The sequence below is a fragment of the Mercenaria mercenaria genome, chromosome 16 (assembly GCF_021730395.1).
Source record: "Mercenaria mercenaria strain notata chromosome 16, MADL_Memer_1, whole genome shotgun sequence".
Classification (NCBI taxonomy): Eukaryota; Metazoa; Mollusca; class Bivalvia; order Venerida; family Veneridae; genus Mercenaria; species Mercenaria mercenaria.
Genome location: NC_069376.1, coordinates 58,002,484 through 58,025,070, shown reverse-complemented (window position 1 = coordinate 58,025,070; position 22,587 = coordinate 58,002,484). Strand labels below are relative to the sequence as shown.

The window sequence follows — 22,587 nt, the reverse complement described above, 5'->3', positions numbered from 1 at the left end:
CCCTGTCACTACGTGACAGGTGAGCTAAAAAAAAAAAAAGAAGAGTGTATTATCACATTAAATAATGCATGTGTTACTTTCATTTTTAGACTTTTGACTTTTGGAGTTCTAAAGTATTTCATACCTTATGCCAGTGCCCATCGTTATATGTTTTTGTAGTCATGAGTTCACCTGTACCGGTACCACTATCAAAGGTAAAGCGAATCATTCCACCTTTCATTGTCACACCAATGTGATCTCTGTGCATTACATCAGAAAAGTAAAACATCACTCCATCAGGCTGTGTTGTTCTAAACTCCATACTCAATGTAGCTCTGTTCATCAATTAAAGTTTTGTTAGTACATATACTTCTTAGAATTAAAAAAAAATCATCCTGTCTGTATTGGATTTAACCCTTAGCCTGCTAAATTTCTATATTGAACTTGTCTATCTTTCAGTTTGAACAGTATTATTAAACTGTTAAAAGGGGGTGCTTACCAGAAAGATACTGACTGAATAGCGAACTGTGCAGAAGCAATCGTGTGCAGCATGCTAAGGATTAACATCTTTTTCCCTAAACTATTTCAGTAGCATATTCATATTCAGTTAATCTAATATTCCTGAACAAATATATGACTGAAACTTTCAAACAGAGGAATGATTTTTTACACACACTTTATACAAAGAAGCATGCCAGTAGTACTACTGCACATTGTGATTGGCAATATCATCCAAAATGTAAAACTTTATAAACTTTCACAATAATTAATAAGTATCCTTACACAATAAGTTTAACCTTAAGATAAAAAGTTCTTTAATATCCATTTTATTTTAGCCTATTTAAAAATATTTACTGGGAAAATGGTACAATACAAGTTCAGACAAGGACCATGCTTGGGCGAGCTGAAAAGCTTTACAGTGAAATCAGTAGTTTTTCTGGGAGGACTTATTTTCAAAGATCTTGTGGTTAAGCAAATTCATGAAATTAAATTTTAAGGGACAAGGGAAATTCCTATCCATTCTATTTTCAAAAGTATATGCCAATAAATAGACAAAACAAGCGTTTTGATCAAAACCACAGAATTTTGTACCCGAGAAATTAAATGATTTCACAGTATATACGTACAGGTGATCTTTATTCATTGCAAACTGGAGCTGTTTGGAGTCAGGTAAGTTCTCAACAGAGATGGTAATGTGGAGCTAGATAGGCTCTCATCAGAAGTGGTCTTTACAGCAAGTTTGGCTATATCTATACCAACCTTATTGTAAACATCTGTCAGGATTCCGAGGAAATAAATGAAGATTTCATTCAAGTTTAAAAGTACTTTTACTATAGGTTATAGTAATATTCTCCTATAGTAACAACAGTGTTCCTTCATACAGTTGGATTACAAATACAAACAGGAGTTGGTTGAATTTTATCTAAGTGAAATTGAAAGTTGGCGGTTGTTGCACTTTTGATGTGACGCTTTTGAAGGTCAAGACCGAAGTGCTAGCCAGGATTTCTTACCGGCTTTTATAAACATTTGGATCTGAAATCCACCCATCAAAACAGTAAAATCCAGAAATCCACCAAGATCCACCAATCAAATGATAGAAGGATTTCCGAGGCTGAAATATAGCATTTCAGCAGCCGCCATATTGAAATGCAGCACGAAAAATAAATAAGAAAATGATCGATAAATTGCATATAACAATGGTAGTTGATGGATTTCTGGTGTTTAACAATCATAAATTACAAATAAATACAGATCATGAATTGTTCCTAGGTAGAAACTTTGACTATAAATGGAAATCTTATAAGAAAATATTGAAGTGGGTGGATTTCAAATATTTCCGCCAGTGAAACTTTTGGTAACAATGAAATCTGAGAAGACTGACAAATTTCCGTCAAAAAGGTAAGTATTTCACAATGTTATTGTGGTTTTCATATATAAAATGTTCATTTCTAATCAGTTCACACCAGTATGGCAAGTTTATAAGGTAAGAGTATCTATACTTTGTAAAGATCAGTTCATGGCACAGGATTTCACAATGTCACCAGGATTTCCATGTAAAGTTCCATTGTAAGTAAGTCTTTCCTCAATTATTCATCAAAAATTCATGTATTAATGGTGTTACAGTAACTTAGAAAAATATAACAGACCCTTACATTATTCTAAGTGATACTGGTAAACGGTCATATTCCAGTCTACTGTTGGGATATGCTCCAAAGTAGTACCCTCGTTGATCATCCTCGGTGACATCCACCGGATCCACCACATCTAGAGCACATCTACCTGGCGGAGGTAGAGCCATAGCTGAAATCATAAATATTTCTTAATTTAAAGCATTTTTTCTTGCATTCTATAGTTCTTACTTCTTTCAACAGCAGTGTAACTGTTTTTAATGGCATCTCTGCAAAAAAATGCCTCTGTATAACAAAATATATTCAAAAAAGCATGTATGGCTGAATCTATATCAAGAAAGACACTACTGACTTGTTCTCCACAACAGGCAACTTCCCCATATGAAGTGGAGACAATTAATTTCAAACACATCTTATGTAAAATTGTTACACACACCACTTGCCTCATCATGGGACATACCTTGCAATCTATATGGTGACTATTGAGTTGAGGCATATCTGGACTATTTCAATACTACCGATATTGCTGAAAAGAGTGTTGCAATACTATTGACAATGTGGCATACTACTGTCATACTATTGCAATACCAGTGTTGTTGGCATCTCCAAATGCTTCAAATCTATAAATATTTACAGTATCAAATGAAAGTAAGGTCTTCCTTTTGTATTTTTATGATAATTTTCCATAAATATGCTTTCACAAGTTTGAATGAGGAGTAATTTATAAAACCAAGAGCTGCTGTCTGTAAGACAGCCAATGCTCGACTATTCAAATTGTTGTCCCAGAAGCAGAAATATTACCCTAAATGTTAAAATATCTGTAGAGGTTCAATCCAGTATCTGCATTAGTTTTAGATATAGTAACATGCATGCAAAATTTTAACCAATTTTCAAAAGGGAACATAATTTTGCAAAATACATGTCAGAGTTATGGGACTTGATATCACCTAATTTTATAACTCTGAAGACACATGTGAAGTGTTAAATCAATACCTGCATTAATCTTAGAGATAGTAACTTGCATGTAAAACTTTAACCAGGATTTTCTTACTCCAAAAGGGGGCATAATTTGGCCATAATAATGTCTGATGATATCGCCTAGTTTTGTAACCCCGAAGGCACAATTATTGTGAAGTTTTAGAAGTTGGTAACTGACCTAGAAAAAGTTAAAGTAAGTTCCAAAGCTATACGCCATTAAATGATAGCAATGATATTAAGTACTTGCATCCAAAACTTTAAAGCTATAATATTCATAGCTATAACTTGCATCTCAAACTTGCATTCCTGCCAATGATGACGCCAGGGTGAGTAGAATAGAGTTAAAATACTAAAACCATCTCAGGAGAGGCAAACATAAATATGTTTTTGTATAGACTATTGAAAAACATCTACAGTTTAGGGAGAATTGTATTCTTACTTTCTTCAATAATGCAAATTATTAAGACATCAACAATTGCAATCCACCAATAGCTTGATTTATTGTTATACTCCAGTGTTTTTTTTCTAGCCAATTTGGGGCCGAAATAGGGCCCAAATCCCAATGGAAAATAGTATTTTTTTCCCCAATTTCATGGCTAAAATTCCCAAAGTCAATTATATTTTCTTTTTTTCCAACGTTTTCAAACAAGACTAAAACTATAAACATTTGGAACACAGACAGTTTGCTAAATTAATGCATAATGATAAATTATGGCCATTTTCTCTCTTAAATGTGACATTTTAACAAAAAATATTAGTTTTAACAATTCCCAAATTATGCATTTTCTGACACATTTTTTCCCAATTGTAAAGGCCCCGGCCCCATTCCAAAATTGGTGGGAAAAATCACTGTACTCCTAGGCTTGCGCCCTCCCTACTGATCCTACACAGTGGTCAGGCCAGGGGAGACAAAACATGGACCAAGGGGGACGATGAATGGGCCACGGGAGACAATCTATTCTAGTGGGAAAGAAAAGTTAAGGTAAGATAACTAACTTGTTGTTGTTTCTGCAGGGAACTCTATCTGTTTAGCTGTTGTGATCTCTGCTGTGGTGTAAGGTCCCTCAGGCTCTGGTATTGGGCAACAAGCAAGCGATGTTCCTGGTCTTTTTGCTGGCTGAACTGCCGCAAAGTTCAAAAATCTTAAAAAGTAACAGTAATTTGTTGTAGTTAAACAAAGTATCAATTCAAGACCAAGCCTGAGCACCTATGATTTTAACAAATATTTCCATTTTAAACATGACTAACAGTCAGTACACGAAAGAAATTCTGTCCGTAGGGAAAAAAAATCCTATACATGCCTCTTTCTCGTAATTCCGAGCCTTCTCATTGATCCGAGCCTTTGGAAAATTAGCACTTGCAGCTATTTCCTGTTTCTAAATTTTATGCATGTTGTGGCAAATCATATGACAGTTAAACAAAAATAGTATTACTCACATTAAAATAGAAATATACACAACAGAAAATTTTGGCACAAAATTTGCTTATCTAAGTTCACTGGGGTAATATATAGCCTTCTTACAGACAAGAGGGCCATGAAGGCCCTGTATCGCTCACCTGACCTATTGACCTAAAGATCATCAAGATTAACATTCTGACCAAGTTTCATCAAGATATGTTCATAAATGTGGCCTCTACAGTGTTAACTAGCTTTTCTTTTGATTTGACCCCGTGACCTAGTTTTTGACCCAACATGACCCAGATTTGAACTTGACCTAAAGATCATCAAGTTTAACATTCTAAGTTTCATGAAGTTACAGTCATAACTGTGGCCTCTAGAGTGTTAACAAGCTTTTCCTTTGATTTGCCCCCATGACCTAATTCTTGACCCAACATGACCCAGATTCAAACCTGACCTAAAGATCATCAAGTTTAATATTCTGACTAAGTTTCATGAAGATATAGTCATAAATGTGGCCTCTACAGTGTTAACAAGCTTTTCCTTTGATTTAACCTAGTGACCTAGTTTTTGACCGAAGCTGACCCAGGTTTAAATTTGACCTAAAGAGCATCAAGATAAACATTCTGACCAAGTTTCTTTAAGATATGGTCATAAATGTGGCCTCTACAGTGTTAACTAGCTTTTCCTTTGATTTGACCAGGTGACCTAGTTTTTAATCCTACATGACCCAGATTCAAACTGGACCTTAAGATCATCAATATTAACATTCTGACCAAGTTTCATGAAGATATAGTCATAAATGCGGCCTCTACAGTGTTAACAAGCTTTTCCTTTGATTTGACCTGGTGACCTAGTTTTTGACCCCAGATGACCCAATATCGAACTCATCCAAGATTTTATGGAGGGTAACATTCTGACCAAGTTTCATTAAGAATGGGCCAAAAATGTGACCTCTAGAGTGTTAACAAGCTTTTCCTTTGATTTGACCTGGTGATCTAGTTTTTGACCCCAGATGACCAAATATCGAACTCGTCCAAGACTTTATGGAGGGTAACATTCTGGCCAAGTTTCATTAAGATTGGGTCAAAATTGTGACCTCTAGAGTGTTAACAAGCTTTTCCTTTGATTTGACCTGGTGACCTAGTTTTTGAACCCAGATGACCCAATATCGAACTCGTCCAAGATTTTATGGAGGGTAACATTCTGACCAAGTTTCATTAAGATTGGGCCAAAAATGTGACCTCTAGAGTGTTAACAGTCAAATTGTTGACGACGGACGGACGGACGGACGGACGGACGACGGACGACGACGGACGCCGGACACAGGGTGATCACTAAAGCTCACCTTTGAGCACTTCGTGCTCAGGTGAGCTAAAAACAGAAACCACTTATTGTAAAACTTTTTTGTCTGCAAACACAATTATATATCTGTTCTTAATATTAAAAAAAAATCTTTTTCAAAAACAGTCTTAGTTTTTGAGAGCTAGTACAAATGATCACAAGTCTCGGTTCAACGAGAAAGTATCTGGCTGTTTCAGAGGGTGAGGGTCATCATGTGAAAGCCTGGATTATTCATTGACAAGAATTCTTACACTTTTTCTTCATGTTTTTTTTTTAAGTTTAGATGTTGGAGTATAAAACAATAGCAAAAACTCTTTTGAAAGTTATAACTGTTACCGACAAGAACTGAAATACCAGTTATTATTTAAAGTTAATATTTAATAGCTCTCCATATAAAAATCTGTTAGTCTAAGAAGAAATGCTAAATAGTTCATAAATCTTACATTTTCTTAAATTTTGATATCAGAAAACTCTATACTATTGAAGCCCTGGAGGGCCATTTAAAATTGTTACTTAAAATTTACAACTTAAAAGTAAATTACTAGTATTAAATAATTAAAACTTAATTTTAATATTGCATATTAAGTAAAATAAACAAAAAAAAAAGCACACAAATCATTCAATGTGTTATCAACCAACTCATTCCAGTTGCTTCCAGTCAAGTATCCCCACCAATGTTATATATGCTGGTTTTATGGTACTTTTTCCACTTCAGCAACTTCATGCCATCTTTCTATTCACATTAAAATAATAATAATGTGACAGACGCTTCTTCGGTATCCCAAGTCTTCTATGATTTACTGTTATTCTTTTGAAGGCCGTCGCCAAATGCAGGTATCATGTTCTCTCTCTCTTTCTCTCTCTCTACTTAATGTGCAATATTTAGTTATAAGTTTTAATAAATTAATATTAAAAATTAACTTTTAAGTTTTAAATTTTAAGTATTAATTTAAAATGGCCCTCCAGGGCTTCCATAGTATGATCTCTTAACATTCCAAATTAGATAGTCTTTTCCTCTTAAATTTCAAATCAGATATTGCCCTCTCCTCTAAAAATTCCCTCTCCTCTTAAAACTTCAAGTAAGATTGCCCTCTCCTTTTAAAATTTCAAATAAGATTGCCCTCTCCTCTTAAAATTTCAAATAAGATTGTCCTCTTCTTCGAAAATTTCAATTGGAAAGACCTCTTCTTTTGACATTTCAAATTAGATAGCCCTCTTCTTTTAAAATTTCAAATCAGATTGTACTCTACTTAAATGTCAAATTAGATAGTCATCTCCTTTTAAAAGTATAAATAAAACTGGCCTCTCCTCTTAAAAATCCAATTGAATAGTCCTCTCCTCTGAAAATTTCATATATTAAAATAATCCTCTTCTCTTAAAATTTTAAATTTGATTGCCCTCTCCTTCTAAAATTTCAAATTAGAAAATCGTTTCCTTTTAAAATTTAGAATTAGAATTTAGAAAATTTCATATCAGATAGCCCTCTCTTTATTTAATTAAGATTAAATATGAGCATTTGTGGGTTATGTTGGTCAAAGCAAGATACAAACACCTAAGTAAATGTTCACTTGGAAGTTTTAGGTACATTTGTTTTCTCTTCAAAAATAGAATGATTCCTCATTATCAGATTACAAATGACATGCCAAAACTCCATGCTTTACTAGAAATGATTCCAAACAGTTAATAAAGACTAATATAAATTTCACAATACGGCACACAAACATGAGTACTTTGGTCACCTCAAATCTAATTTTACAGGAAAAGCTTAAACCTCCACCCGAGGTCAACAATTTAGTCAATATGTATCTAAACTGATTGTCCAAGTCCATGTGATGGCATAAATAAAATTTCAGATCAGTATCTTCATTAGTTACAGAGATATACCCATTTATATTTGAAACAAAGGGAGGTAATTTGACATAAAATCAGTCTATAGTCATCTACCCTGAATGTCTCAGTCCAACTAATGACAATAATGGAATTTCAAATGAGTTCTACAAATACTAACTGAGATAAATCCATTTTTATTCAAATCAGGGGAGGTAATCATGCATTGGTTATGCATGTAGAAGATACACAATAGAAGCCTTTACAACAATAAATTAGAAAAGTAAGTAAAAGTACAAATTTCTTACCATGGAAGACATAAATAACATTTCAAACCAATCTCATAGGAAGCTTCTGGGTATATTCATTTACATAAAAAATAAAGGGAGGTAATTTGTCATAAATTCAGCCAATATGTATTTTCACCGATTGTCCAAGTCCATCTGATGGCATACATGAAATTTCAGATTAATATCTTTATTATGTTGTTGTTGGATTTAATGTCGCACCGACACATGATAGGTCATATGGCGACTTTCCAGCTTTAATGGTGGAGGAAGACCCCAGGTGCCACTCCTTGCATTATTTCATCACGAGCGGGCACCTGGGTAGAACCACTGATCTTCCGTAAGCCAGCTGGATAGCTTCCTCACATGAAGAATTCAATGCCCTGAGTGAGGCTCGAATATCTTCATTAGTTACGGAGATATACTTATTTTAATATGAAAGAAAGGGAGGTAATTTGACATAAAATTAGTCCATAGTTATATACCCTGATTGTCTCAGTCCAACTAATGACAATACAAACTCCAGTGATCTCCCTTGCCGCTTCGCTCACTGATCACTGCCAAACACAATGTTTTTAGCTAAAATTCAGCTAAATGTTTTTTAGTTATATGATCATGTAGTTATTTTTTCCCCAATGTTTTCGAAGTTTTCACTTCTTTTAGCACAGGTGGATATTCCATAATGAAAAAAACTAGAAAATGCTTTTGTAAAAAAGCGCATGTCTCCCCCAATGCAAAGTCCTATAGGCAAGAAGTCAATAGAGGTCAGGAGCGAAAGTCAAAGAGACACTGATGGTTGGCTGCAATAGGGATCATCTACTTGGCATGTCCAGTCATCCTGCTAAATTTCAACACTCTTGGCCTAGTGGTTCTCAAGCCACTGTTCAGGCTCCTGTGACCTTGACCTTTGATCAAGTGACCTCAAAATAAATAGGGGTCTTCTACTCTGCATGTCCAATCATCCTATTAAGTTTCAACATTGTAGATCAAGTGGTTCTCAAGTTATTTCCAAAAAATGATTTTACATGAACAGGCCACTGTGACCTTGACCTTTAATAGACTGACACCAAAATCAATAGGGGTCATCTACTCTGCATGTTCAATCATCCTATGAAGTTTCAACATTCTGGGTCAGGTGGTTCTCAAGTTATTGATCGGAACTGGTTATCAATGTTCAGGCCCCTGTGACCTTGGCCTTTAACAGAGTGACCCCAAAAACAATTGGGGTCATTTACTCTGCAAGAACAATCATCCTATGAAGTTTCAACATTCTGGGTCGAGAGGTTCTTAAGTTATTGACTGGAAATGGTTTTCCATGTTCAGGCCCCTGTGACCTTTACCTTTAACAGAGTGACCCTAAAATCGTTAGGGGTCATCTACTCTGCATGTTCAATCATCCTATGAAGTTTCATCAATCTTGGTCAAGTGGTTCTCAAGTTATTGACCAGAAATGGTCTTCAATGTTCGGGCCCCTGTGACCTTGACCTTTAACAGAGTGATGCCAAAATCGTTAGGGGTCATCTACTCTGCATGATCAATCATCCTATTAAGTTTCAACATTCTAGGTCAAGTGGTTCTCAAGTTACTGACCGGAAATGGTTTTCAATGTTCATACCCCTGTGACATTGACCTTTAACGGAATGACCCCAAAATCGATAGGTGTCATCTACTTTGCATGTACAATCATCCTATGGAGTTTCAACATTCTGGGTCAAGTGGTTCTCTAGTTATTGATTGGAAATGGTTTTCAATGTTCAGGTCCCTGTGACCTTGACCTTTGACAGAGTGACTCAAAATCAATAGGGGTTATCTACCCTTCATGCCCAATCATCCTATGAAGTTTCAACATTCGGTAAAGTGTTCCTATTTAATTGATCGAAATGATTTTCAATGTTGGGGGCCCTTGCGACCTTTGATTTTTTGACGGAGTGACCCCAAAATAAAAAGGGGGTCCTACCTTCATGATCAACCCCTATAAATTTAACATTCTGGTTCAAGGGGTTCTCAGTTATTGACGAAAGGGTTTTTTCAATTTCAGGCCCCGTGACCTTGCCCCTTTGCGGTGCCCCCAAAAGCATTGGGGGTCATCTACTTTGCATACACCCACCCTATGGAGTTTTCAAATTCGGGTCAGGGGTTTTCTCTAGTTTTTGTGGGAAAGGGTTTTTCAATATCGGGTCCCCGGGGCCCTTTGCCCTTTTGAAGGATGACCCCAAAATAAATAGGGCCCTACTCTTCTGAAAAACATCCTATAAGTTTAAACATTCTGGAAAGGGTTTCAGATTGACTGAAAGGTTTTTTCAATGTTAGGCCCCTTGACCTTGCCTTTGACGGAGTGACCCCAAAAAAAAGGGGGGGCGCCCCACTCCAGCACCCCTACAACCCTAAAAAGTTTAAAGGGTTCTAGGTCAAATGGTTCCCAGTTATTGCCGGAAATGAAGTTGAGTCGTCGGACGACCAAAACGGAGGGACGGAGGAAGGAGGGACAGGGCAAAAACAAAACTCTCCCCCCCTCGGGGGTCATCTCCTTTTTCAGACCAACACCCATAATTTCAACATTCTGGGTCAAGGGTTCCTATTTTTGATGGGAAATGGTTTTTCAATGTTCGGGCCCCCCTTCCCTTTGACCTTTGACGGAGTGACCCCAAAAACAATGGGTTTCTACTCAAGCAGCCCTAAAAACCCAAAAGTTTGAAGGTTCAGTCAAATGGTTCTCCTTTTATTGCTCGAAATGAAGGTGAGAGGGAGGGACGGACTTCAATGTTCAGGCCCCTGTGACCTTGCCCATTGGGGGAGGACCCCCAAAAAAATAGGGTCGTCTACTCCAGCGCCCACAACCCAAGAATTTTTGAAGGTTCTAGGTCAAAGGGGTTCTCCATTTATTGCTCAAAAATAATGGACGTACGAACGGACGGACGGACGGAGGAAGTTGTGTGCAAGTTTGGTTAAATCAAATCAAAATAAACTGCTATTGTAGAAAAATGCAAAAAAGCTTTTTTTTGGCCCTTTTAGGGCCATAACCTGGAACCCAATAGGATCGGGCCATTCAAAAAGGGAACAAAGATCTTAGGTGAACAAGTGTGTGCAAGTTTGGTTAACTCATTAAGGCGCAGATCGCATTTATGCTTTTTCATTTAAAAACTTTTACGATACCGCATTTCGTATTACCCGCAAAAGAAACAGGCGTATGCCGAGATCGCATAAATGCGCTTCGCCTGATAGTACGTGTCCCGCGTGACGTGATTTTGCGTTTGTAAGAGTACTAACATTAACTGCGTCAAAGAAATTTAAATAAAATATTTACACTTAAAAGATTTAAAAAACCCCAAGCGATCAAAAACATCAAAATATTTATTATTTAAAAATGTATTTCAATATACCACCACTAAATATCGAAACTAAAAGTTTTTTCAGTATTGCCTTTTTTATCTCTCTTTCTATTATACTGCAGAGATTTCTTTTTTAATTCACTTTTTTTAATTTATTAAATAAAGCAAATTCTGTTCTTTTATAAAGTCCATTTGCAAAAAATATAGCAAAAAAGAATTTGAATAATATAAAATAATCAAAAAATGGGGTTTTTTCTATGTCAAATTTTTCTTGAAAAATCATTTTCCCATATTTGTTCTTCATGGGCAGTAAAAACAATTTTGAAAATAAAAAAAAGGTAAATTTAAATTTTTGAATAGATCGTAAATTTAGTATCAGATGCGAAAATTTCAGTTTTATTCACTTTATAAACAATTTTTTGCCCCTAATATTGAAAAATTTTGATCAAAGGATGCCAGATCTTATCGATTATTGTTTAAACAGTGAAACTCCACAGCAACAAACGAAAATTGAAAATCCAGGAATTATGGGAAAATGATCCCATAATTAAGCGGCGATACGGCGCAGGAAATAATGAGTTAAAATAAAATGATAAATGAAACCTCTATGGTGACGTGCAGACAAGAAATTGCTGATGCACAAGGGACAGATAAGGGTGTCACAAAAGCTCACCTTGTCACTATGGACGGGAGCAAAAAATGCAAAAAAAAATTGAATTCAGCTACGGGGGTAAGGGTTTCAATTTGAAAAAGAAAAGGGAAAAATGAGCTAAACAATTAAAAAATATAGGAAAAAAATACAGCACCAAAATTTTAAGAAAAATTCATGGAAAAGGAAAAAATGTTTTTTAATTTTTTCATTTGGGAATTGGCAAAACTTTTGAGTACAAAAGATTCACTTTGCAAATTCATGAAACAATTTTTCCCAAACAAATGAAAGAAACTAATTTATCATGTGGTCAGAGAAAACTATTTTTACTCACTTTTTGACAATTTTCATAAAAGATATATTAATCCTTAATTCCATCTCTGACCTGAGTGATTCTATTTCACTTGCCCATTGTTTCTTCATGTTCTCCATTGTTGTGTCCAACAACTCTTTTTAACCAATTTCCATTTTTTTTCCAATTCATCATTTGTTTGTAACGCCTATATTGTTTGTACTTTATCTGCAAAGTTTTTCAACATATTTGTCAGCATTCCCTTTTTTTAAATTTTTTCAAGTTTTTCCGGGGCCCCCCCTTTAAAAGAAAAATTAGCAATTCTTTTGCCCCCTTTTGTCTTTTAACTATTCCATCTTTCTCCCCCGCTGTTACAGCACCCTTTTTCATTTTAACGTGTTCAGTTTTTGTCTTTTGCATACACCTGCTGAATATTTCCGCGAGACAGCACGTCGAAACTTGTAATCGCTTAAAGTTGCTTTCAACACTATCCACCCCTCCAACGTATTTCACACTAAATATGAACATTGCTTTAATGTTAGAAACCACAAACACGGGCTCAAAATAGACAGCCATCACTGTAAACAATACAAAAATTTTGTTCAATTACAAAATTAAAAAAAAACTTTGAATAAAATGTTACATAACCAACAGTTTTTTTCCACGCGGGTTAAAATACTTAATTGGCGGAGGATATGAACCCAAGTCAATTAGCTGAAAATTGTTTACTTTTTGTTAAAGTTCTCAAGCGATTTTGCCAATTAGACAGAAATTGAGTGGGCACTTTCATAATATGACATACATGTACAGATATACATCGAGAAATATTTTTTGATCAGAACAACCCTTTTTTGCTATCAGAAAGTCATTTTATATCAAGAAATCAAACCATTTAAACCCAAAAATTAAATTTTTTTTTAAAAAGAAATTATTAAAACAAAATTTATTTAATATTGTTTTTTTGGTTTGAGGGGGGGGGGTTTTTTTTTTCTGAAATGAAGAAAAAACAAAAAAATTCCATCATGATTTCAATCTTTCTACAAACTGCACTGCAAATTTGACATGATTTTGACCAGAAATTGGGATTACGCCTCCTCAAAAAAACAGTTTATCTACAGGACCCGGGCAAAACGGCATCATTTTTTCAACGACTTTTAATGACATCGTGCCTTTATTGTGATGCTTTCTTTAATTTTGCTTTAAATTCATATTTCAAATTTATTTATGAATCATCATGAGAAATACTTAAAGTCAAAAAATTGTTTGGTTAGAATAAAAAAATGTATGAACATTTTATCCCGCAACTGGGACAGGGGTACTCACGTGACCCTTTGGGTCTTTACTACGGCGTTTATATTTTGGGCCCTTAACGCCCAAATTTGCGGGTTTTCCGTTTTCCCCACATCTTCGCTCCTTTAAGCAATTCGGACCTTTTGGGAAAACTTTTCTACCACTTGAAGATAAAGGCACAGTATGAACAGGTTGTGGCATCGGGGTTTAAATTTTATGAATTTCATTTGCTGGTTCCCCAAAAATTTCTATAAATATAAGAAACTGTCTAATTATCTATGCGACAATGACGACATTACAGTAATACTCACTTTTTTTTAAACGTTTTCTTCTGCCCAACGTCGGAATAATCCCCTACTCAGGTCTGTCGCCCGGGTTGGGTTTGCGTTCTTTGACATATTTTGGGTAAACAAGTGCACATTAGGCAAACAGCGATCAAATTCAAGCACGACAGTTAAAAAAGCGACTGCGCCGGTTATGCGTAGCTCTGATAATAAGAACGTTCGACGCGCTTCCCTATCCCCAAAAAAATTTTACAAAAAAATTAGACCAAATTACAGAAAGTTCGAATTACAACAATATTTTCACATTGCTCTTTACACAATATGAAAACTTTGACAGCAAAGTCTACGTTATTTTTGAACAGCCCACGTACTACACTGATTTTTTCATTAAAAAGCAGTTTTGTATAGTCTGAAAATCATTGTATATATCAAGAAAATTGATTTTTATATCAGAAAATCTTTTTTTTGTATCAGAAAATCCTTTTTTTAAAAAAGAAAAACGAACATGATTTTTTATTGAGAAAAGGGACTTTTTTTTAATACAAGTAGTGCATATAATAGGCGTTGAGTAATAGAACATCTTACCATTTCGTTATTTTAAGTTTAAAAGCCAATGGTGCACAGGCTGATATAAAAAATAAACAAAGGATCCTACTCCAACACTTTGTAAATACAATTCAGGAGAAAGTGTGTAAGCGGTCCAGGAGTTAAGTTGGTAGAGTGCACTGGAATGGTATTTCGAGGTCCTGGGTTCGAGTCTAAGTTCAAGTGTTTAGTTGTTTAAAGACCTACCTCAAGAGTAATTTACGACCTACCACCCCCACCCCACCCCCCTACACCATACACACAAACAGCGTGGTACCACGCACACTTTCCTTAAGAAAACATTAAAACCAGCTATCATAAGTTTTCAAACAGGTGGACATTTTAGGCCCTTCTTGAAATATCTTTTTCAGTGCAGTTTTAAAAACATAAATAAACTGATAACTTTCACTAAAGAAACGAAATGTGGTCTGAACTTAAATAAATACATCAATTACTTAATTAATTCAATAAAATGTGTAGACATGAAACACGGGCTTTGCCTAATAAACGGCACTATCAAAATGAAACTATAGAGGTACTGAACTTTATTCTCATTTTCTTTTTTCTTTTCAAGCATGAAATTAAAAAAACACTTTAAACCCATTTTCGTCAATCTAATTTTAAACAGACATATAGTTAAAAAAAAATGTAAAAGAAGGGGTACTCATTATACATTTTTCAAATTAAAGGTATAAGAGACAATTTACCAAAAAAAAATATAAACAAAGGGTCAGATCCCCGGGATCCCCCCCCTGAGTAATATGAGCTACATGTTTCAAATGTCAACTGATGATTTTTAAAATTTTTTGGAAGATTTTTCCCATGTAAATCAAATAACCCCCGGGGCGAGGCCAATTTACCCCGGGGGGCAGATTTGAACAAAATTTGTGATCCCCAGGCAATGCTAATGTCAAATAAAATAAGCCTGGGCCCCGGGTTTTTTTCTAGAAAATTTAAAAAATTTTTTTTATGTACAATCAATAACCCCAGGGGGGGGTAATTTGACCCCCCGGGTCATGATTTGAATAAATTTTGTAGAATCTACTAGGCAAGCACATGCAAATATCAAGTTTTAGGGCCCCGGTTTTTTTAGAAAATTTTTGAAGATTTCCTTTAAAAAAAAATGACCCCCGGGGGGTCAATTTTGACCCCCGGGGGCATGATTTTTAACAAATTTTTTAGAGGCCACTAGGCAATGCACATGGGAAAAAAATCAAGCCCTAGACCTTTTGGTTTATTTTTAGAAAAATTTTGAAGATTTTTCCCCATGTAAAATAAAGGACCCCCGGGGGGGGTCAATTTTGACCCCGGGGTCAGATTTGAACAAAGGGGGGAAATTTTACTAAGGTCAAAATTTTTCCCAATCTCAGAAACAAAAAATTTCACACGTGATAGAGCAATAATATTTTGTTCAAAAACCTGACTCATTTCCAGCTGAAGGGGCATCATAATGGTTTTCTATGGGAAAAATGCTAACTACCTTAAAAAATCCGTTTTTACTGCAAAAAAGGCATTTAATAATTTTCAAAAAAACAAACACTGCTTTATAAACATTTAAAAACACAACACGATGAATTTGCAATTTGCTTCGATTTCCATCCTATCTTTTGGTTATGTTGCTATGGTAACCATGCAATTTGAGACAAAACAATGTTTCAGTTCTCATTTTTACAACAGAGATCCCCTATCAAAATCAAGCAGACTAAACTTGTCAAGAAATAACACAGAAAGATTGTAAAATAAAGACAGTCAAATAAATTGAGTGTCATGGAACAACAAGTCTATCATTGAATATTTTACTTTGACTAAATTACCCGTTTTTCTCGATCCAGGGTCTTCAGTACTGAAGCGATCGCCACCACTGAGTCACGGACTACCAACATTTCACGTGTAAAACTAAAAAAATTTCAAAGGCTCACCCATACATCGCGTCATTTCCGAGAAAAACAATTTGTGTAGTTCTTAATGGGGGTTCGTTATTGGGGTATACTTTTTTAAAATAATATTTTATTCTTATTTCCTTTAAATGAAATTAGGGGGACTCCCAAAATTTAAAGTATGGGGGGCCGACGGCAATGAATTGACGGGTGGTGGGGGCCCTTTTAAAATCATAGTTACGGGGGGGGGTGGTCCACAGAAAATCTAATTAAGGTGGTGGTCCTCAAAAAATCGTCTAGGGTGGTTATTGTAAAATATAATAAATGGGTGGGGGGGTGTTTGATCACCTCTCTTAAAAACTTACGGATACTTTTTCCCTTTTTTTTTAACTAGAATCGCTACTTTACACGGATCGCAATTTTACGCACTAAATTAAATAAAAGTAAAAAAAAATTTTCATTTTATTTCTGTTCATTAAATTTTCATTTTTCCGTCTGTTTCCCCTTGAATTAAAAGTCACGTCATAATCACCCAAAGGGGGTCCATCAACATTTCCGACGAACAGAATCGGTCACCCATTTTGTACATCCCTTTCGCACTTTTGTAAATTCAATAAAACCCGTGAAGACCGATTGATAATTTCCATTTTTTCCCCGCCTTTCATTCACACTCGTTATTTTTGACAAGCCCCGGGGGTTTGTTATGCCCCCAATCGGATGTTTCTCATACGCCATGAAAAAAAAACAATCCACCACAATTTTTGACATGACGTCTTTCTGTCAAAAAACAAAAAAAAACCCCGGTAATCCCCAAAAGGATGTATACTTTTAACAATGAATAGTCCTTATCATTTGCGAAAATTTTAATAAGGATGGCCCAGTGGATGTGTTGGCTCACCAGGGCCCGTGAGTTCGAAACCAGTGGTAGGGGAGGTATATTTTTTTGTATTTTATTGAGCAAAAAAAATATATTTGGAAGACAATTTCATTTTGCTTGCCTTTGATTTTTTAAATAAAAAACTTTTTTTTGTTATTTTTTAAATTTTCAGCCAGTTATCTTTTTATGAAGTAAACCAAATGTTTTTTGCAACATAGCCTGTCTCAAACCGTCAGTCCATTGTGTTTTAGAATATAATTTCTTTTCTAGTTATCTCAAAGGTCGTTACATTTTAAAAAGTGTTCATAGCCCCTTTTTTCCATTATAAAGAACGTTTTTTTACACAATTTGTTCTGTACCATAATTTGTAAGCACAGAAAATCAAGAAACTAAATTGAATAAAAAAAAATGTGGGGAAAAAAGTTTTTCCCCCGACCGGATTTGAACCGGTAACTTCGGTTTACTACGACAGCGCCGTTATGGCACTACCATGCAGGGAAGGTACATAAAAAACATAATGAAAAACCAGTACAATATAAAGGTAAACATGGAAAGTAAACACTATGCGTCACGTCAGGGACCCTGGTCGATAATAAATGAAGCAAAAAGAAACCGAGGCAGGCCGAAACGAAAAAGTGAAATGAGTAAAAAAAAAGCATGAAGTCAGTCGAATTTTTTTTATGTTCGCACAAATTTTTAAACGGGCGTAGAAATCCCTTTAAAAACGTATTTAATAAATCAATGCTACCGATTTCATTTTCAGTGCCGACGAAAAAACAACGTCATCATCCTATTTTCCTCGGTATTTTTAATAAATTTTTTGAAACACTCCCCATTTGGAAACCTTATTTCAAGAAAAGTGTAAGTCGCTAAGAAAAAAACCAAAACAAATATTTCCCCCCAATAATTTCCCTTTTTAAAATAATTATGGGGGCACTAATGCGCACACAACATATTTACTGCATATTTAAAACAAATGTTTTCTTTACTTTATATTTGGGCCCTTTCATGTAATTGAACTATTTAAATTTCATGCGCGGTTTACATTTTTTTCTGTCGAATTGTTCAGTTAATTTACATGCGTTTACGGGGGGGAAAGTTAAACAAAAATGTGGACATCAATTTCTTTAAAAAACTTGCTATTTATGTTTACAGATTAAAGACCAAACCACGTATACATTTTTTTTGCAAGGTAACTTATCTTCAATGTTTTTTTCCAATTATATTTTTTCCCACAGATTTTAAAGCAAATGAAGACAGACCTATCAAAAAAATGTGCATTCTTCAGTTTAAAGTATTAATGACAAGCCAAAACGTAAAAAAAAACTTTTTCAAAACTTATTTTAAGTGAAGTAAAATAAAGTGCCTGCGTATATGCAAATCTTTTCCTAAACCTTTCCATTCAATTATTTCCATTATACGTTTAAAAAGTATGTGGACAAAAAGATCACACGAGTTTTCTTTAGCGTTTAGGGGCCCTTTAAAGGCACTGGGCCTCCAATTTTTGCTTAACGTTTGGGCATTTTTGAACTTAGTCCGAGTTTGTTTCTAATCTGCCTTTAAAAAGCAAACGAGAGAGAGAGAGAGAGAGAGAGAAGAGAGAGAAAAAACATGTTCGAGTTGGGAATCAAACCCGGGCCCCCGCGGCAATAAAAATTTTCCGCGGTCCCGGTCAAACAAAACTGAAAATATGCGCGTAACGGCCCTTAAAAAAATATTTTTAAAGGCATTTAAACCCACAGTGTCCGAATTTTGAACGGAAAAAAATCGCAAAATCAAATAATTCTTTTGTTTTTTTTTAACATAAATACAATAGTTTTCTGAACCTATTTTTTTCTTTTTTTGTTGTCTTTCGATCAGAGGGCATGCCTTTAAAACAAAAAAAACATGTTTGTGTGAAAAACATTATTCAAAAAACCCGGTTTACAAAAATTTTTATAAACAAATCCAAAGAAAAGACAAGCCTTTTATCGGCGTTGGGGCTGATACCCTATGTTTTAATGACTGGACATGATTTTTCCGAAAAAAATTTCATAGAAACTGTTAGATCGTAATACATTTTCGACATTGTTTGAAGATTTTTTTAATGTTTTATTATTATTATTATACCACATTTATTAGCCCTTTTTCATCACTTGACACGTTCAAAAGTGCTTTTACAGAAAATTCAAAAATACAAAAAATACGTATACAAAGAAATGCATTCCACATTAAACAAAAAACAGAAAGAAACAATATAATTAAAAAAAAAAAAAGATAAAAAAAAAAAAATGTATCGGTCAGTTAACAAAATTTACAAAAAAGTGGTTTTGAGCAGGCTTTTTAAAACGCTAGGTGTCGCTTCCCTGATTTTTACAGGAAGAGGTTCCAAAGCTTTGGAGCATGCACGAAAAGCTGCGATTGCCCTACAACAGGTTAATTTTTGGGATAAAACCTGCAGCGGTCTTGCGATCTAGGGGCCTGACCGGTTTATACACTTTTAGCATACCCTAATAAGGCGGGGACTGATTTGTAACGCCTTAAAGGGTTTGGGGCAGAACCTTTACTGCCCCTGTATTTCACTGGGCCCAGGAACTCCTTTGAACCGGTGTTTTAGATGCACGGGGGTCTTAATGATTCGCGACTGCAGGTTCTGGACAAGTTGCAACTTGTTAATGTGCGTTGGTAACCACTTAAACAAGGGATTAAAGTAGTCAACCGTGAAGTAACCCGCTGTTTATAAGGGGTTTTTGTGGCTCACTGGTAAAAATACCGTCTGATGGACCCATTTTCGGAATTGTGCAATCCACCCGGCACACCGAGTTACTTGTTGTTCCCCATCCAACCGCTGCAAAAACCTCCAAGATTCCTAACACATTCGTGTTTTATCCAGAATCACCGACCCTTCCACAAAACTCATCAATTACTTGGAGTTACCTTTGATGTCAATAGCTTACCTCAGTTTTTTCAGCATTGACTTTACATGTTGGAAATTTATCCACGGCAATTTTAGTCAACACTTCCAAAGCGGCGCAAAGTTTACTTTTGGCCCAGCCTCTATCGGCTAAAAGAAAGGGAAATTGAGAGTATCAGCGAAAATGATGAAGAAGTCCTGAAGTCTGCAATGGGACCCCCGGGGTTTAATTACAGAATAGTTCTTTGGACCAACACTATCCCGGGGCCACTGTATTTCATCAACAAGGCCGACAACCACCATCAACGCATACAGTTTTATAGGTCACTAAGATATGATACAAACCATGCAAATGCTTTGGGGTGACTCCAAAAGTGTTCGAGCCGGGTAAAAGTGTTTTGACAATCGTGCAAAGCCCAGAAAGATCGAGTAGCACGGGACGTTTCAGAATTTTGATGAGAGATGTGAGGATTCATTCTGTACCTTTTTCAAAGCCGACCAGTTGAAGAAACTTTCTGTAAACAGACTGCAGTCCCCTTGCTCATTTTCACTCAATGCCGCTCAAAGACGCGCACTCTACCTTTTCTAAGATTTTTGAAATGAAAGGGAGGTTAGATACAGGCCTGTAGTTTTTGAGAATGTTTGGTTCAAGACCTGGTTTCTTAAGCAGGGGTCTTATCCTAGCACTTTTAAACTCTTTTGGTACATAACCTAATTCCATTGATGTATTTATGATGTTTGTTATCAGCGGCAAGAGCTCATCTAGACATTTCTTCAGAAGCCATGTTGGTAAAGGGTCAAGTTCGCAGGATTTGTTTGGAGATTTTTGTATAATTTGTTCTACCTCTTCTATCGTTGTAGGAGCCAAATCAATAAGACAGTTTGCTACTTCTTGGTGTTCTGGACAATGCAAGTCTACTGAATCACGATCCGTTTGGCTATGCGAAATAATATCATTCCTAATGTTCTCAATTTTCTCGATGAAAAAGTCACTAAACTTCTGCGCAAGTTCCTTTGGTGATGTGTTAGAGGGACGGGAAGCATCTTGGCTGTCTCCTAGTAGATTTTTGGTTATCTTGGCCAAACTTTTGATTGGTTGAACACACCTACATATGTGAACGTAAAGATGGAAACGTGAATAATAAAAGAATAAATATGCGTAAATATCGGGCTTTCTTGATAGAACCGGAAGCAGACGTTTCTTCTTTGTATTTTGGCGGGAAAACTGCACGTGCCTTTAAATGATGCTCCTTCGGTAATGACTGCGTGCTTATAGAAAATTAAGTATTAACGTTATATTTTCGCGTCACCAGAAACATTACTGTGTTAAAACTTTCATGTAATTCTAAACAAAATGCTCTATAACCAAACGACAATGCATGCTTAAAAGCTTATATTTATATCGTGTATACATGTAGATCTACGTCCGTGACAGGTTCTTACAATATTTTTCTTTCGAGTTCTTAATATTATATTCAACTTTTAAAAAGAAAGGATGTTTACGTTTAAACACTAACAGGCATGTGATGACGATTGTTTCACCGGTAAACGAACATGATTTACGGATGAGCTTATAAATCAGGTGGGTGGGGTATAGACATTTTTCTGCTCCACCTGGAAACGTACTTTATCAAATGTCACCATCAGCGCATTTGTGAACCAAACTTATACATACACCATTTTGTTGGTATTTAAGTAACCTTTCACTGATACAAATATTTTTTTGGTACACGGATGCGCTGATACTGAATTATTCGCCTGAACAATGAAAAATAGCGAAAATTCAGGTTTTTTTGCGAAACTAGGGTTGGATTGAAGCGATGTAAATATTCACATACTGTGGATAGAACTGATCTATTGATGTTTTTGAGAAGCTCTAAGGTTAGTCTATTTGAAAAAAGACTTACATGATATTTTTTTAAGTATTTAATATATTTGGAATTACAGGGCAAAATAGTACGGTTAGTGAACTTACCTCTTTAGTAGAGGCCCACTAGGCAATGCTACATGTCAAATATCTAAGCTATAGGGCTTCTGGTTTTTGAGAAGAAGATTTTTTAAGATTTTCCTATGTAAAATCAAGTGACCCCTGGGGTGGGGTGAATTTTGACCCCGGGGTCATGATTTGAATAAATTTGCTAAATGTCCACTAGGCAATGCTTCATACCAAATATCTAAGCTCTAGGGCTTCTGGTTTTTGAGAAGAAGATTTTTAAAGTTTTTCCTTTTGGTTGCCATGGCAACCAGAGTTCTGCATGGAATTCAATTCTTTGAACAATTTTGAAAGGGGGCCACCCAAGGATCATTCCTGTGAAGTTTGGTGTAATTCTGCCCAGTGGTTTTCAAGAAGAAGATTTTTTTTTAAATGTTGACGGACACACGACGCACGACGGACATTCAGCATGAGCAGTCACAATAGCTCACCATGAGCCTTTGGCTCAGGTGAGCTAAAAATATACACATTTAGGCCTACAGCTGGTTTTTTTTTTCCAGACACAGTAACAGAAATGGCATACAGTAGTTAAAAATAAATATGCATTATAATACAAAAATAAAAAGGCTTTGATC

At 35.5% G+C, this 22,587-nt stretch overlaps 1 protein-coding gene across 3 annotated transcripts in view; it reads right to left on the bottom strand.

Moving 5' to 3' along the window:
- Window positions 1-22,587, bottom strand: part of LOC123540967 (laminin-like protein epi-1) — a 70,658-nt gene that overhangs the window by 34,373 nt on the left and 13,698 nt on the right. For 2 of the 3 annotated variants that reach the window (XM_053527186.1, XM_053527185.1), the window contains exons 5-7: window positions 4,083-4,228; window positions 2,133-2,280; window positions 125-314 (exon numbers count right to left, since the gene is read on the bottom strand). In XM_053527186.1, the coding sequence (XP_053383161.1) occupies window positions 125-314; window positions 2,133-2,280; window positions 4,083-4,228 (484 nt within the window). Of the gene's footprint in view, window positions 1-124; window positions 315-2,132; window positions 2,281-4,082; window positions 4,229-12,255; window positions 12,369-22,587 lie in introns of those variants that run through there. The other variant, XM_053527184.1, reaches the window with a different exon arrangement.